Consider the following 17,203-nt stretch of genomic DNA (forward strand, 5'->3'; position numbering starts at 1 on the left):
GGGAGTTGAAGGAATGAACATGGCCTGGGAGAAGTGAGTAGGGACTGGAGACAGAGAGTAATGCAGAGGGCTGGGGATGAGAGAGTGTGGCTGAGAGAGGGACTGATGTTCAGATTGTAACAGATTAAAATAAATAAATAAATTTCCCCCAAAAAACATGATTCATATAGTTGAGGGTAAGACAAATGGGTGGGGGTGCATGAAAGGGCTCCGTTCTACATAATGACCAGGTAAGAGACACAGTAAACACAATCTGTATCCTTAAATAAAATCTTTAACTCTATGTTATATAGAATACTGAACATGTTTTTGTTAATGGTATTGTGAAAAGTGTAACAAAGCTCATTATCCATCACTGGATAATTGACATAATAATGGGAATTAATTGTGGCTCTGAAGGTTATATTTTGCCTGTGATGCTGTATTTATGTAGAAGTTATGCCTCCTGAATTCTGACTTTGTAAAATGTGAAAGTATCTTTAAATCTTGAACCTGACACTGCTATCGTTCAGGTGATGCTAAGCAGAAGACAGTGTAATTTTACCAGACATTACCATTTGGGTATAAATCATGTTAATGTTGAGCTGAAAGACCTCCCCATCCAGCCACCTAAATAAGTGGTGTACTGCCACAACTTAAACTGATGCAGCTACTGTGTTGAACACTGTGTGCTCACTTAAAAAGAAACCAGAGAGTAAATAATACGGAGTTAATATTTTTAAATTATGAGGAAAAAAAGTTTATTGAATGAATACATTGTAAGAAGACAATTCAACAGCTAGTTCATATTTTATGAACTCTGTTGAAAGGCGCCAAAAGGATGTCTTTTATTCAGCAGCATCATGCTAGAAAGAAAACAGGAAAAAAAAGATTCAGCATGTATTCTTATGATAAAAAATTGTATAAAAATATTTAGCTTATAGATAAACTTAAATAACTCCATTAAATTAAGGTGCCCACGTAATAATTTTTGTAAAATATTATCATTTGGTTACCTTTCCATGATCACGGCTCTTGACTCTCAGCTTGTTGACCTGGGACTCAGCGATGTCAGCGCGCTCCTGAGCTTCCTCCAGCTCATGCTGGACCTTCCTGAACCTAGACAAGTGAGTGTTGGCCTGCTCCTCCTGTTAAGGGTTTGGAGTGGAAGTATGATGTATTTTTTTAATATGACATCATATTAGTATGGTTTCTTTCTATAGTTATTGATTTGTGCTACATTCCTATATGAAAAATTACAAAACATTTGACTCACAGCCTCCTCAGCCTGTCTCTTGTAAGCCTTCACTTTGAGCTGCAGCTTATCCACAAGATCCTGAAGTCTATGCACATTCTTCTTGTCCTCCTCAGTCTATACAAAAAAAGGAGTGTTATGGATGGAGTACAGAAAGAAAATTATGAAATTAAGAAATCAGGATAGTTTTTAGTTAAATCAGATATTACCTGGTAAGTCAACTCCTTCACTCTCCTCTCATATTTGCGGACTCCCTTAACAGCATCAGCTCCACGTTTCTGCTCGGCTTCAACTTCAGATTCCAGTTCACGGACCTGTGATGTGATGTTATACAGTTTGTGAAAACCTTATTAAGGGATTTTAGTAGTGAGAAAGATTTAATTTATTCCACATATTGAAAGTGTGATTAACATCCTGAAGCGAATTTATTATGAGCATACCCTTGACTCCAGTTTCTGGAGCTGCTTCTTGCCACCCTTCATGGCGAGGTTCTCAGCCTCATCCAGGCGGTGCTGCAGGTCCTTGACTGTGACCTCCAGGTTCTTCTTCATCCTCTCCAGGTGAGCACTGGTGTCCTGCTCCTTCTTCAGCTCCTCAGCCATCATGGCAGCCTGAAATGATGGGCATCAAGCATGAACAAGTATTTGGGGAGGTGAAGTTGAATTTTATAAAAAGAAGACTCATAAACATGAACTCACATCAGTGATAGCCTTTTTAGCTTTCTCCTCAGCATTTCTTGATTCCTGAATAGTGTCGTCCACTTCACCCTGAACCTGCACAAGGTCAGACTCCAGCTTCTTCTTGGTGTTCAGAAGACTGGTGTTCTGAATATTTAAAAAAAACAGTTAATTTAATATTTGTTATGTATAACAAAGTTTGTATGTATATTCTATTCATTCTGTAGAAAGACATTTTGAACTATTGAATGTAAACCTGAGAGTGAAGCAGTCCGACACGCTCACTAGCATCAACCAACTCCTGCTCAGCCACTTTGCGTCCTCTCTCTGTCTGCTCCAGAGCAGCTCTCAGCTCCTCGATCTCAGCCAGCATCAAGCCATTTCTGCGCTCCACCATGGCAACCTGCTCCTTCATGTCCTCATGTCCTCTGACAGCATCATCAAGGTGCAGTTGGGCATCCTGACAACACATGGAGGAAAAAAAGAGTTAACTTCCTTTGTTCTTCAACATTTGTTTATTCATTGATTAGACAAAGCTCACCTTGAGCTGTCCCTGGACATTCCTCAGTTGTTTCTGGGACTCAGCAGCCTGCCTGTTGGCATGGCTCAGCTGAATCTCCATCTCATTCAGGTCTCCTTCCATCTTCTTCTTGACTCTCAGGGCATCATTCCTGCTCCTGACCTCAGAATCGAGAGTGCTCTGCATGGAGTCAATCACCCTCTGGCTGTTCCTCTTGATCTGCTCCATCTCCTCGTCCTTTTCTGCAAGCTTCCTGTCAACCTCACCTTTGATCTGGTTAAGCTCAAGCTGAACACGGAGAATCTTGGCTTCCTCATGCTCCAGTGTGCCCTGAAGGAAAAAGTTTAACATGTACCTAAAGGTTACCAGTCTTTCTCAGAAAAATTAAAGAAAAAATCAAATGAATACTTGCCATTACATAAATTCTTTTGTATTTTATCACATAAGTTGTCTAATATTGTAATCAAGTGTTTTACCTCTGCTTCCTCCAGTGCTGACTGAATTTCAGTCTTCTCAGTCTCCACAGTCTTCTTGGCTTTCTCCAGCTCATGGATGCTCTTTCCGGTTTCACCAATCTGTTCAGTCAGGTCTGAGATCTCCTCTGTAAAACACCAAAAGGCAAAATCCAGTTTAGAGAAACATAGACTATGCTGTATACATTATATCTAGAAAATTAGGTTCTAACACCACAAAACCTCATGGCCCACACCTAAAGAAGTCAAGGAAGAACGCTTACAATCAATATAATAGTTATATGAAATATCATGGGATTGACATACGCTGCAGGTTCTTGTTCTCTCTCTTCATGGTCTCCAGCTGATCCAGAGCCTCCTCGTAAGAGTTCTTCATTTTGAACAGTTCAGTGCTGAGAGAGCGAGCCTCCTTCTGGGCTCCTTCCAGCTCTGCCTGGCCCTCCTCATATTTCTGTTTCCATTCTGCAAGGACCTAGAATGATATAGATGAATAACAATGATTAATTTAGTAAGAGGGATTTGTGTTTCACTTGAATCAGTGTGGTTTTGATTTCCTCTTACCTTATCAAAGTTCCTCTGCTTTTTGTCAAGGTTGGCAGCCAGACCATTAGCTCTCTCTACATCAATCATGAGGTCCTCCACCTCACCTTGTAGCCTCTGCTTGGTCTTCTCCAAAGAGGCACACTTTGAGTTCACAGCCTCAATGGACTCCTCAGCATCCTGCAGACGCTGGGCAAGCTTTTTCCTGTAGTGAAGAAGTTTTTTTTTCTTTTACATTAACTTGCATATTGATAGCAAAATATGTGGGATGGTACCTGGAAAAGCAAGCAATTGAAAACTAATTTAAATTGTAAAAAGGTAGTGACTTACTTGGCCTCCTCCAGCTCCTCAGTGCGCTGGATAGCATCAGTCTCATATTTGGTTCTCCACTGAGCCACTTCGCTGTTAGCCTTGGACATTCCACGCTGCAGCTCAGCTTTAGCCTCTTGCTCCTCCTCAAACTGCTCTCTGAGCAGGTCACAGTCATGGCGGGCTGACTGAACACCATGGGCCAGAGCATTCTTTGCCTGATGAACATGGCAAGAGGTATTTTAATTGATCTATTAAATATAGAAATATCATCTATTTCTATCAATCTTGTTTAAATACGATTTGTCATGGTGGCACATGTTGATTGAGTCATTTAGTTTTGGATAATTTACTTTTACATCAGATTTGCTATTTCGTATAGTGTGTGGGACTTTGTGGGATGTTAGGAACTCAGGTGGAAGGTGCTTGGTGAGGAAGGAGAAGCTGGTGTGTTAGTGGGATGTGCTTAAGTCATAAAAGACAAGGCTGAGGAGTAGCAGCAACACCCCATGAAGAGGATTAGATCCAATTCCCACAAATCTCCTGGTCAGTTAAATGGTAATATGGTGATAACATTCCTAAACAGGCAACCCAACATTCACAGCCACTAAGCCACTAAGGTGTAACACTGCATTAAGAGAAATATGTCCTATTCCCACAAATCCCCTGGTCAGTTAAATGGTAATACGGTAATAACACAACCCAACATTCACAGCCGCTTCAGACAGTGACTGGCCAGATATGATGGTAGGAAATGAAGCATAAGTTTGAATTTCTCTCTCAAGCTCTTTTTTCTGTTTTCTAACATGATCGGATGACATGTTGCAAGACCTTTTTTTCTTTTTTTTATGCTTAACAGCTAGGAGATCTGGTGGGTTAGTAGTAGGTGAAGAGTAACAGGTGATTGACTACATTTGAAAAGGAGGACTCATTTCATCCCTTGTTTAAAGCTAATAATAGCACATAGTATAGTAACATGTAAACTTGTTATACCTTCACTTCTTCCTCAATGTGTCTCTTCAACTCCTCAATTTGCTGAGTGTAAGCCTGTTTGCCCCTGGTCAGCTGGGAAACAAGAGCGTCTTTCTCCTCAATCTGGCGGGAATACTCACCTGAATGATAAATTGTAAATGTGTTATTTACCAAAATGATCATTACCTTTATTTTTTTTACTATTTTTTATCACAAGTGACTCACCATTCTCTGTCTGCAGTCTTGCCCTCTGTGCACTTATGTCATTCAGCTGGCGCACATTCTCATCGTTTTTGGCCTTCAGCTCACTCAGCTGGTCCTCAAGAGTTCTGCACATTTTTTCCAAGTTGCCCTATCAAGAACACAACATTATGTATTTAAACATATTTACATGAACAAAGAAAATGCTGAGCATTTATCTAAGTTGAAAGTTACTGCCATACTATCCATTATAGTTCATATTTATAAGCATAATGAAAGACACAAAACACTCACTTTGGATTTAGCTATAGCCTCCATGTTACTGGAGAGGTCATCAATCTCCATCTTGTACTCGCTCTTCTCCTTCTCAAGCTTCTGTTTGACACGCTGGAGGTTGTCAATCTGCTCTCCCAGCTCTGCAACACTGTCAGCCTGTTTCTTGCGGAGAGTTGCTGCAGTAGCCTCATGCTGCAGGGTTGACTCTTCAAGGTCACGGCGCAGCTTCTGGAACTCAGCCTCACGCTTCTTGTTCATCTCAATCTGAGCGGCTGTTGCTCCCCCAGCTTCCTCAAGCCTCTCACTGATCTCCTCAAGTTCCCTGGAGAGGTCAGCCCTCTGCTTCTCCACCTTAGCCCGAGCAGCCCGCTCAGCCTCAATTTCTTCTTCCAGCTCCTCAATACGAGCCTAAGTTTGATGATAGTAATATCAAGAAGGCTTATTAAGTGGAACATACTGTAACAAGTGGTTTTTCAGTACAACATCAGAGTATAACATTCATGTCAAATACTAACCTGGAGTTCCTTGATCTTCTTCTGAAGTTGAGCACCAAGAGACTGTTCATCCTCAATCTTGCTGAGCAGCTGGCTGGTCTCAAACTCCTTCCTAGAAGAGGAAAAAACAGTTATTGCTGTTATAGTTTTAGTTTTGACTCAGGATCATTGTGTTGCATTATGGCAGTAGTTCAATGTAAGGGTTAAAGATGAAAAAAAAAACTTGCTTCTTGATTTTCTCCTCAGATTGCTGCTTGTCATTCTCCAGATCCATTATGGATTCCTGGGCCAGTTTCAGATCTCCCTCAAGCTTCCTCTTGGCTCTCTCAAGGTCCATACGGAGCTTCTTCTCTTGCTCCAGTGATCCCTCAAGCTTTTGAGATAATATTATAATGTTGACATAAAATAATATTTTGTATTTTTTATCATGGAATGTCAATTCTAACACACAAGCTAACAATACAAACATGTTATCAAAAGAAATGTTTTCTCACATCATCCACTTGCTGTTCCAGCTTTGTCTTGGCCTTGGTCAGAGTGTTGACTTTGTCCTCCTCTGCCTGGAGATCATCCAGCGTTTGTTGGTGAGCCTCTTGGAGGGCTTTCTTCTCCTTGGTTAACTTGGCAATAGACTCATCTTGAGATGCCATCTCCTCTGTCAGGTTTTTCACCTGGAAGTGTCAGGCAAGGTGCATTATTTCCATCACTTTATATGTTTGAAAGGTAATTTCATATACTTTGTCATTTTTTATAAATGTAGGTTTAAATTTATTCCAACCTTGTTTTCAGTTGCATGTTTCTCCTTCTCCACTTTAGCCAAGGTGAGCTCCAAGTCATCAATATCTTTCTTCAGCTCAGAGCATTCATCCTCCAGCTTCCTCTTCTTGCCAGTCAGCTCAGCATTGATTTCCTCTTCATCTTCCAGTCTCTCAGTTGTCTCTTTGAGTTTGGCCTCGAGTTGGATCTTGCTCTTAATCAGACCTTCACACCTTTCCTCTGCATCTGAGAGGTTCTCAACTTCCTACAGTACATTTTGAATAAAGTGTAAATCAATAAGTCAGTTATTCTCTGAATATATATATTTTCAGGATTAATACAAAAAAATAAATATACATTTTTAATATATTCATTAACATTTGTCAATCTTCATGTTTGGTAAGGCACATAGAAGATGAGATGACCAGAGGAGTATGTGCCGTCTTTAAATTTCACCTAGATATTTGAAAATGTTAGTGACAATGTTCAATTAGTATAGTGTGGATGTATCCTACTTACAGAAGCCACTTGCAGTTGCAGGTCATTCTTTTCCTGCACTAGGGAAACCATCTTCTCCTCCAGCTCCTTTTTCTTGGCCAGGGCAGTAGCCAGGTCTGTTGTCATCTTCTCATAGTTCTCCTTCATGTTCATCAGCTCCTTCTCAGTCTCAGCGCTCTTTAGAAGAGGCTTGATCTTGAAGTACAGATTCATCCATGGCCAGTTTTTCACATTCATGAATGAACGAATATTGTACTGAATACCGAAGACAGCCTCTCTGGAAAATTCATATATATAAAGTGTCATTTTTACTGCAACGTGACTTAACAAAAACGGCTGTATCTATTTCATTGGACAGAACAGTTCAGTGTACTGTATGACAATCATACCTCCTCTCCATCATCTTAACAAACTCCGTCCTCATGAGGAATCCTCTGCAGAGAGCTTGAGTCATGGTCACCAGATTAGCCAGTTTCTCATCTCTCATCTCCTCCAGTAAACCCAGCAGACCAGCTTTGAAGAACACCTGTGTGGTTGTTTGAAGGAACTCAGTCATCAGCACAAATTGATGCAAAAGGACATATGTACATGGCATATCTATTGAAATTGTTGATAGAAATTAACCTTAGTGTGCCCAAACTTGTACTGAGTGTGATCCACATCAATGGAGCCTAGCAGCTTCTCTGCAGCTTTCTTGTTGTCAATGAACTGTCCCTCAGGGATGACGCTGGCATTTAATACTTTGTATCTACAAGACAACATTATGTTGTTACTTACAATGTCTCCACATCTTGGCCGACTGTTTTAACTCAGCTGAAATCAACTTGACTTGCTTATATTAAAAATTGCATCACCTCTGCTTGAAGTCACCGTAGAGGATTCTGCTGGGGAAGCCCTTTCTGCAGATTCTGATGCCTTCCAGCACACCATTACACCTCAGCTGATGGATGACCAAGAAGTTCTCCATAAGACCTGAAAGTTGCAAACTCATACTGTTTCAAATATTTCTTTTAATCACTATGTCACATTTAGTTTGCAAAGCTGGGCTATGTGCTTCTAACCTGGGGTCTTTGATTCATTAGGAATCAGGCAACGGACAAAATGAGGGTGAGTGCTCCTCAAGTTGGTCATCAGCTTGCCCAAGTTCTCCTGTGGATCAACAACACAAGATAAGCGGTCAACAATATTTCAAGATGAGGTTTTTAATTAGCATCAAAAAATATGAAACAATTCATACCCTGAAAAGAGCAGACACAGTCTGGAAGGAACCACCCTTCTTCTTTCCCTTTTTGCCGCCGCCACTAGCCTCTGTTTTCACAAACATTAAATTTAATTAATGGCACAAAATAAATAACTTCGTAGAATTTCTAGAAGTTTTCTTCTCTGTGGAAATGGTATTTTTTAACTAAGTCAAATGCGTGAATATATTACCACAGAGTACACATCAGCTTTATACTATGCCTGAACCAAGTGTAACAGACACACAGTTTCTAATTTCTTACCATCAGCTCCACCGTGTTTTGCATACAGGAAGGCCAGAAGTTTGTTTGACGCCTTCTGATAGAGCTGGACAACTGAGTCATTCAGGGGGTCTTTGTTCTTGTCCAACCAGCCAGTGACATTGTAGTCCACTGTACCAGCGTAGTGAACCAGGGAGAAGTGAGCCTCAGGCTTGCCCTTTACAGGTTTTGGCTTCTCAAAGGCCTTGGTCTTGCCAAGATGCTGATCATGCAGCTTGTTCTTGAAAGTTGTGTCAGAGGCCTTGGGGAACATGCACTCCTCTTCAAGGATGGAGAAGATGCCCATTGGCTGAGGAAAAAAAAAAAAATTTACACAATGGAAGCAAACATTTGCACATGAATCAAGAAGCCACTTCGACCTTATTGACTACTTACCTTCTCAATAAGCTCAATGCAGGCAGCCAAGTCCATACCGAAGTCAATGAACTCCCAGACAATGCCCTCTTTCTTGTACTCCTCTTGCTCCAGGACAAACATGTGGTGGTTGAAGAACTGTTGCAGTTTCTCATTGGTGAAGTTGATGCAGAGTTGCTCCAAGCTGTTGAACTGCAATTACATGAATGTATTAAATTGCATGTCAAAAAATTGTTGATCTTTGAATTGCTCAGACACTTTTCAGCCACTCACATCAAAGATCTCAAATCCAGCGATATCCAACACTCCAATGAAGTATTGTCTTGGCTGCTTTGTGTCCAGCATCTCATTGATACGGACGACCATCCACAAGAACATTTTCTCATAGATAGACTTGCACAGAGCCATGACAGAATTGTGGACCTAGAAATAAACATTTTAGAGTGAGATTTTGTCAGAATCATATTTTCATGTCAAAATGCAAATATTTCCCTTTTATATATTATTTTCAAACAATACATTTTCTTTATCTTACCTGTGGGACAGTCTGACCTTTGGTCACCATCTCATTTCCGACCTTGACTCTAGGGTAACACAGAGCTTTCAGCATATCAGCTGAGTTCAGGCCCAGGAGGTAGGCGATTTTATCAGCCACTGATGAAAAAACAAACCTTTAGCTATCTGTGAACTGGGACATGTTTACAAATATGTTACATACTAACCCTTGGTAGATTTCCTAAAAGACATCTATCAGAATTACCCTCAGTGCCATCAGGTTCAGCCTGCTCCTCACGCTGCTTTTGCTTGAATTGCATGTTGCCATGGTGCATCACAGCACCAGTCAGCTTGTAGATGCCCATCTTCTCCTCAGCAGTGAAGCCCAAGATGTCAATAGCAGTCTACATTGTACATGAAGCAAAGTTTGAAACATTTTCCACAGTTGTCTTTAGCATGCAAGATCTATTTAACTAAAATGTTGTTTTTTTATTTGTTTTCTTACATCTGTTGCAATGAACTCCTCCACATCATCGATGCTTTTGACAGAGATTTCACCCTGACTGACCATGGGGTAGTCATAGGGGTTGGTGGTGATCAGAAGACCCTCTAGAGGAGCACAGTAACGATACCTATTATTGTTTAGTGTTGTCTTTGGTATTATTTCAATGTCATTTTCAAATTTACTTTTTAAATCCTGCATCATTTCTGGTGTTATTGTCTTAATTCTACTATTGTAATTCCTAATTGTTATATTGTCATAACATACCCAGGAGCTCAGGCTGGTGGCCAGTCATCAGCTGATAGAAGATGTGGTAGCTCCTCTCAGCAGACAACTGGAAGGTTACACGAGACTTCTCCAGCAGATCTAAGAAAAACGAATTTAAGGAGAGACTGTGAGATTACTCTATTACATTGTAATACTATTACTTTATCAAAGACCAGATTATAGCCCAGATGAGGCTTGAGTCATACCATGGTTGAAACTTACATGTTTCAATATCAGCTGAAGCCAGCTTTCCAGTAGAGCCAAAATGGATTCTGATGAATTTACCCTAGAGAGCCAGATCATTGATAACATCATTTTTTGCAATTTAGTAAGAAAATACCTTGTCATGTTCCCTGGATTACTTACAAAACGAGAGGAGTTGTCATTCCTCACAGTCTTGGCATTACCATAGGACTCCAGCAGAGGGTTGGCTGCAACAATTTGGTCTTCAAGGGAGCCCTGCAAGAGAGGATTTGAGTTACACAAGCTAAACATTAAAATTAACTATCCTCTGACGAACAGTTTTACCTTAAACAACCAATTTACCTGCATCTTGCCAGGTGTTGGCTCAGCCTTCTTGGCTCCAATAGCTGCAATTGTTGCAAAGTACTGGATGACACGCTTGGTGTTGACAGTCTTTCCTGCACCGGATTCTCCACTGGGGTATAAGAGACACATGTCAAGAATCTGCTTTATCGTCATTATATGATTTAGCATCACAGTTTCTGTTATACTTACGTAATCAGGATAGACTGGTTCTCACGATCTGAAATGCAAACAAACATTTCACATGAATTCCAGTTTTGTAATTCCTTCAATACACTCATGTTCAAGTTTAATTCCTACACAATTTAACACTGCTAACTTTGACCTTACCTGTGTGCATGAACTGATAGGCATTATCAGAGATGGAGAAGATGTGAGGTGGTGCCTCAATCCTCTTCTTGCCTCTGTATCCTCCCACAACTACAGAATCATATACTGGAAGCCACTTGTAGGGGTTCACAACAACGCAAAACAGCCCAGAGTAGGTCTGTAATAGCACAAATAGAAAATAAACATAGTGTTAACATTTAGATATGCAGATATAAATGCACATCACATTAGTAAAGTGGAAACTCACGTAGATCATCCAGGATGCAAAACGCTCTTTGAGGTTATACAACACACAGGGCTCATTGAGGTGGGTCATCATGGCCATGTCCTCAATTTTATCAAACTTTGGAGGGTTCCTGGGAAAGATTTCATCTTCTTTCACAGTGAGTGTCTGAAGAGATATAGTAAAAATACATTAAAAATGTTTTTACTAAGATTTTTTTTCTTCAAATTTAGAATTAATCAGATGGATGTCCTTGTTAACCACTGTGTCAGTGTGAATTTAAAAGCACTAAATGTTTTACTAAGATATAGTTTTAAATAAATGTTAATGGAAAAATGGCATCCTCCTTCAATGGAAATAGATGGGAAAATGTTGTTAAAAAAGTAAAATAATGAATTGCCTACCTTACCACAGTCTGTTTCAACTGTGGCTTTGCCACCCTCTCTCTTCACAAGTTTACCCTTGAGATACATCTCCTCCTTTTCAGTCACAAAGAAGGCGGTTTTGGCATCAAAAGGAGCGGCTTGTGCTTCAATCCTCTCCCTCTCTGGTTTCCGGAGGTAGATGGCCGCCGGGCCATAGCACTCCATCTCCGCGTCTGTGCTCATGGTGGCACTTTAGTGGAGACTGAAAAAATAGAGTTAAAATATCAGCATGATGTCGTAATGGTGTTGTATCCATCTGATGTTGGAGATTTTGACATCTTTTACCTCAGCTGGTTCCAAAAAATGATGAGTGGTAGAGTATCTGGTGGAGTCAAGATGCTATAAATAAGATGATTAAATGTGAGTACAATCATTTTTTTCAGTTTGGTTTTCTCACTTTAAATCTTCCTGGCAGAATGTCAGTTTGAGAGCAGTCGAGCATAAAGGTGGTAAAACTTATTCAGATTTAACGAATAAGTGCTAGCTGAATTCAGTTGAATCATTAAAGTTCAATCTCTCCCATCCCCTCAACTGCCCCCCACACCCAGAGAAATAGTACTGCTCTTAATGATCACTTAGTATAGAGTATGTGTTGAGACAGGATGTGTACTGCACATCAACACAAATGAATTAATTGTGCGATTTCTAGAAAAAAAAAGAAAGAAACTACTTAAATGTTTTAAGAGTATTTCAAGTAAATGGTTTTGGAAAACAGTTGCCAACTCATTTCAGGTATTGCTCAAAATAAGTTTCACATGCCAAATGAACATCAGCCAGTTGCTACATTTGATACTAAAGAAGTTATTAAAGAAGCATGATACAAGTGTCCTGGCAGATCTTGAAGGCTTATGCCCATTATGGCATGTTTGATTTGAATTTGGCTCACCAAAGAAAATATAATATATAATATATAAAAATATAGCAACATTTAACCCACATCATGAGGAGAAATAGTACTGCTCTTAATGATCACTTAGTATAAAGTATGTGTTGAGACAGGATGTGTACTGCACATCAACACAAATGAATTAATTGTGCGATTTTTGGAAAGAAAAAAAAAGAAAGAAACTACTTAAATGTTTTAAGAGTATTTCAAGTAAATTGTTTTGGAATAATATCTGCTCAAGAATACTTAAATATGACATGAAATTTCACCTGAATATCACTTAAAACAAAGATACCTCTGACAAAGAATCATTGACAATATGCATTAGTAATTAGCAACACATAAACTTTACCCACTGATCAATAGGAATTCAAACTAAGATCACAGTCGATACACTCACCTGTGTTGGGTGCCTACCAGTTCATGCAGAAGTCCAGGGCTGCCTCTTTTATAGAGGGTGGGAGTGCTTGGTCAGCTGTAGTCTCTCACTCAGTTTGGTCATGGCCTCATCCTGTTGCTTATTTTGTGGCAGTGATGTTTACACAGCTTGTAAGCATTTTAATTTGTAACTAGAAAAATACATAATGCAGTATGATGTTGAACAAATTGATTTGATTTTATCGCAAATGTGAATGTTATGTACACAATATGGGTGTTAAAATATTGAATATAATGTTATAAAAGGCAAATACCTTCCTCACTGCTAAACTAATTTTAATGTACTTTCAATATGCTTTCTTTCATCAGAAATGTTGACTATGAACACATTCTCTTAATAGAAACAAGAGAAATTGTAGAGTATTAGAGAAAGGTTGTCAGACATACACACATACTTCAGTAAGACTTCAGTAAGCCAAATAGGACTTAAGGTTCTGCTTAAGGGAACATAAAATTATTTAGAGGGAAAGAAGGAGGTGCTTATTCATTCTGCCCTAGATAAACTCAGTGATTTACAAACTTGCTATTATAAATGTTGGTCCAGTTCTGCCTCCAATTGCAGGCATCAAATGATGGCCAAATTTTATCATTCATTAAATAGTGCAGAGTATGGTTTGTGTACAATGCCAATAAATGTAGTTCCTGACTCAAAGGACATGAAAGTTGAAACATGTAGTTAACATCAACAATTTGTTTTGTTTTTTTATTCATGAACAGCTTTGGGGGTTGGTTTTGGAAACTCCTCAAAATACCATCAGTATTCAGTTGCAGGACACTTGCGTATTTGAGATCTTTGAGAGTTCATACCTAAATGACACTAATATAAGACAGTTGTCAACAAATTTTAATTAAATGTTTATATTCACCTTTTAATAAAAATTATATACAAAGTCTGAAGAAATATTATGTATAATGTTAAATGATGCTTGACCATGGTAATGCTATATTTACCAGAACTTGTGCTTATGAAAACGTTTGTGTTCCTGTATGTGCTGGTAATACAGAAAGAATAATATTTAAAAAATATACCATAATGCATAGCTGTGTTTGTGTACTATTTGATCTTATAAATTTTATAAATGTAAACTTGCCAATTTGAAAATCAAAGCACTTTATAAACTGAGATTACATTACATTCACATTTTTAATGGACCATGTCAGATGCATGCATGGAGCTTGGTTTTGGAAATGCACCCAAATTTTTGTAGTCTACAGTTACTGGAGTCTGGCACATCTCTTACTCCTGTAATAAAATTAAGGATGAAGCACTATCCATAAGAGTTCAATCACCTTTTATATATCTCCCTAAATGGACATGAAAACAGTTGGCAACTCGTTTGAGATCAAGCCCAAAATAAGATCCACTCAACACAAAATGAACCTCATCTAGGTACTACATTTGATACTAAAGATCTTGTTAAAGAAGCATGACACTAGAGTCCTGGCAGATCTCGAAGACTTATGCCCATTATGGCATTTTGAGTCATTTTGGCTCACCACAGAAAATATATAAATATAGAAACACTTAGCCCATATCATGAAGTGGGTTAACAGTTGGTAACTTCTTTCTTAACAGATTTTGACTCATTTCAAGCTGGCTCTTGGGACATATACTGATTCATTTCAGCAAATGGTGGGAGAACTTAAATCAAATCAAATCAAATCAAGTTCGTTTATAAAGCACATTTAATAACAACCAGAGTTGACCAAAGTGCTGTACAATAAAATAACAAAAATAAAATAAAATAGCATAACATGGTCACAATAAAAAAAGAGTAGAGATAACATAACAATGCTATCCCATAAGCATACACAAATAAGTCATAGTGAAAGATAAAGCCTCAACGATACTCAAAGGCCTGAGAAAACATGTGGGTCTGAAATTTAGCCTTAAACGTTTCTACAGAGGCAGAGCACTTAATTGAGAATTGTAAACTGTTCCAAAGTTTTGGGGCGGCTACTGCAAACACACAATCACCTTTACCCCTTAGCCTCAATCGAGGGACAGCCAGGACCAGCTGGTCTAAGGATCTGAGAGATCTGGGGTTGGAAAGGGGGCAGACGAGCTTAGAGATGTACTGGGGCACCAGGCTGTGTAAACCTTTACAAACAAATAACAGAACCTTAAACTCAGGCCTATACTTGACTGGTAGCCAATGGAGGGACCCCAGTACAGATGTGATGCTGTCTCTTCTCCTGGTACCAGTTAGTAGTCTAGCAGCAGTATTCTGCACCAGCTGCAAGCACGACAAGGATGACTGGCTAATGCCCAAATAAAGAGCCCTGCAGTAGCTCAGCCAAGAGGTAATTAAGGCATTTGTGACAATTTTCAGATCAGTAAATGAGAGGAATGGTTTAAATTTAGCCTTATTTTTTTAGCTGGAAAAAGCAACCTTTCACAACAGTGTTGAAAATGAACACAAGATTTCTGGGATGGGCTTGAAAGTGATTAGCTATACCCCCGATGGAGTTGGAGGGACCAAATAAGACCACTTCTGTCTTACTATCATTTAACTGAAGACAATTGCCATCCAATTTTTTACATCCTGGGGGCAGTCAAGGGGGGACCTAACTGTGTTATTCATAGCTTCATAGCTTCTTTGCTGCTGATACTTATTGCATAAGTCCAAATCATCCCTTCAGAATGTATATTTTTATACATCTAAGAATGGATACATGTGGTGTTTAATGTGCATGTAGAGAGATTACACCTGCTTACCAGTGCAATAACCCTTAGCCTTTGTCTCTTGTTAGATATTGCATCACACAGGCTGCTATGAAGAATGAACCATAATTTGATAATGGGACTTTTTTTGCAGAAATAAGTGATCATTACAGTGACTCATGAGTTGTACCTTTTGTTTTAATGACATATGGGATTTGGGATTCTGCTATGAAAAAGAAATCCACTTTGGAATATTGGTGGTGTTGATTTCTTTTGTTGCTTATGTTACGTTTTTAGCCTGTCACCATACAGTATATTTCCTTTAGGAGGATACTCAGGCACCACAAAAGTGATGTGAGATCCAGGCAACTTTCACCAAAAAGCCCTCAGGGCTAGCAGATGAAGGGCTGCCAAATGTCTGAATTGAGATGACTCATTCTGCTCCAGTATTCCAAGTCAAGCTTTGGTGTCTTCCAGAGGACTTGGACTTGAAATATCTTGGCAACTTACATCTATTTGTCACCTGTAACATCCCAATTAGAATGTTGCATGAATGCAGGAAAGGCCTGAGCCTAAGAAGAATTTGATTTGATAATTTATTAAATATGAGGAAAAAAGGTTCTTCATTCTTCAAAATATTAGAGTATTTTTTTTATTAGTAAGTATTTTCTCATAATCCTTTATCACAATCTTGATGAATCTGGATTACGAAAGTCAGAAAATGCATTCACTCATAAGATGTTTGGAACTCAAAATATATTTATAATGTAGCCAGCTGCATACAGTATGATGCAACAAATGTAATACAAAATTCTATGCAATAATTTACCAACAATGGAAGAAAATTAATCAATAATTAATCTCTGCGTGAGTGTCTGAACTCTGCCAATCTGATGGCTCCATGTCATTTCAGCTATACTGGAGGATGAGGGAGGAGGCTCAGGCAAAGTTTATTTCAGCTCTTGTGTAGGCATTTCTTTGTCACTCTATACATTCACATTACAAAACTTTAGGTTATTTACATAACTCCAATTCTCTGAGTAATATGAGTGAGATGTCTCACTATGGGGTGCACGCCTCGCTGCAGACCTCAGAAGCATTAATCTCATTACGCCAATCCTGATTGGTTGGTGAATGTGTTCGTCCTCACCAGGTAGTGCCACCAACCTTAAATAGCTGCTGCGGACAACACGGTCTCATTCAAGATAAGCACCTCTTCTCACTCGCCCAAGCAAGAAGGGTTGTCTGGTGAGATATCTCACTCATATTATTCAGAGAACCAGGGTTATGTAAATAATCTAAAGTTTTCTTTCATAATATTCATTTTGATGTCTCACTATGGGATGTGGTAGCTCCCGTATTGCCAGACAGGCTTATCTAGCGTCCACCAACCCACAGGGAGAGCCGCTCTGTTCCAGCTACACATGGGGCAGAGACGTCCAGCATATAGAAACGGACAAAAGTGAGAGGTGAAGACCAACTCGCTGCAGCACAAATATGCTGAACAGAACTCCCCTGAGTAAGGCCTAGGATGCGGCCAAGCCACAAGTAGAGTGCGCTGGCACCTGCAGACCCTGACTTGCATAAGCCAAAGTGATCGCC

The 17,203-nt window shown here is 39.3% G+C and overlaps 1 protein-coding gene across 1 annotated transcript; it reads right to left on the bottom strand.

The window, feature by feature from the left end:
- Nucleotides 1-983: 983 nt before the first annotated feature.
- Nucleotides 984-12,000, bottom strand: LOC122966657 (myosin heavy chain, fast skeletal muscle-like). The gene is made up of 39 exons (XM_044330927.1): nucleotides 11,898-12,000; nucleotides 11,592-11,814; nucleotides 11,212-11,355; nucleotides 10,965-11,121; nucleotides 10,827-10,854; nucleotides 10,635-10,746; nucleotides 10,455-10,547; nucleotides 10,311-10,374; nucleotides 10,089-10,187; nucleotides 9,825-9,928; nucleotides 9,585-9,723; nucleotides 9,360-9,478; nucleotides 9,098-9,247; nucleotides 8,846-9,016; nucleotides 8,453-8,759; nucleotides 8,188-8,258; nucleotides 8,012-8,099; nucleotides 7,805-7,922; nucleotides 7,575-7,698; nucleotides 7,340-7,476; nucleotides 6,972-7,227; nucleotides 6,475-6,717; nucleotides 6,191-6,367; nucleotides 5,924-6,069; nucleotides 5,718-5,808; nucleotides 5,221-5,610; nucleotides 4,951-5,077; nucleotides 4,747-4,865; nucleotides 3,775-3,971; nucleotides 3,466-3,649; nucleotides 3,211-3,376; nucleotides 2,908-3,032; nucleotides 2,453-2,761; nucleotides 2,168-2,371; nucleotides 1,933-2,058; nucleotides 1,675-1,845; nucleotides 1,444-1,548; nucleotides 1,256-1,351; nucleotides 984-1,127 (listed from the first exon to the last, which is right to left on the bottom strand). The coding sequence occupies exons 2-39, from the start codon at nucleotides 11,793-11,795 to the stop codon at nucleotides 984-986; spliced, it is 5,805 nt and encodes a 1,934-aa protein (XP_044186862.1). The 5' UTR covers nucleotides 11,796-11,814; nucleotides 11,898-12,000.
- Nucleotides 12,001-17,203: the final 5,203 nt, after the last annotated feature.

Source organism: Thunnus albacares, chromosome 17, assembly GCF_914725855.1.
Source record: "Thunnus albacares chromosome 17, fThuAlb1.1, whole genome shotgun sequence".
Lineage (NCBI taxonomy): Eukaryota > Metazoa > Chordata > Actinopteri > Scombriformes > Scombridae > Thunnus > Thunnus albacares.

Coding starts and splice junctions, on each gene's coding strand:
- LOC122966657 (XM_044330927.1), bottom strand. CDS start 11,795: ATGAGCACAGACGCGGAGATGGAGTGCTATGGCCCGGCGGCCATCTAC. Junction 7,699..7,804: donor TACGGTGACTTCAAGCAGAG/GTGATGCAATTT, acceptor GTTGTCTTGTAG/ATACAAAGTATTAAATGCCA. Junction 2,372..2,452: donor ATGTCCAGGGACAGCTCAAG/GTGAGCTTTGTC, acceptor ATGTGTTGTCAG/GATGCCCAACTGCACCTTGA.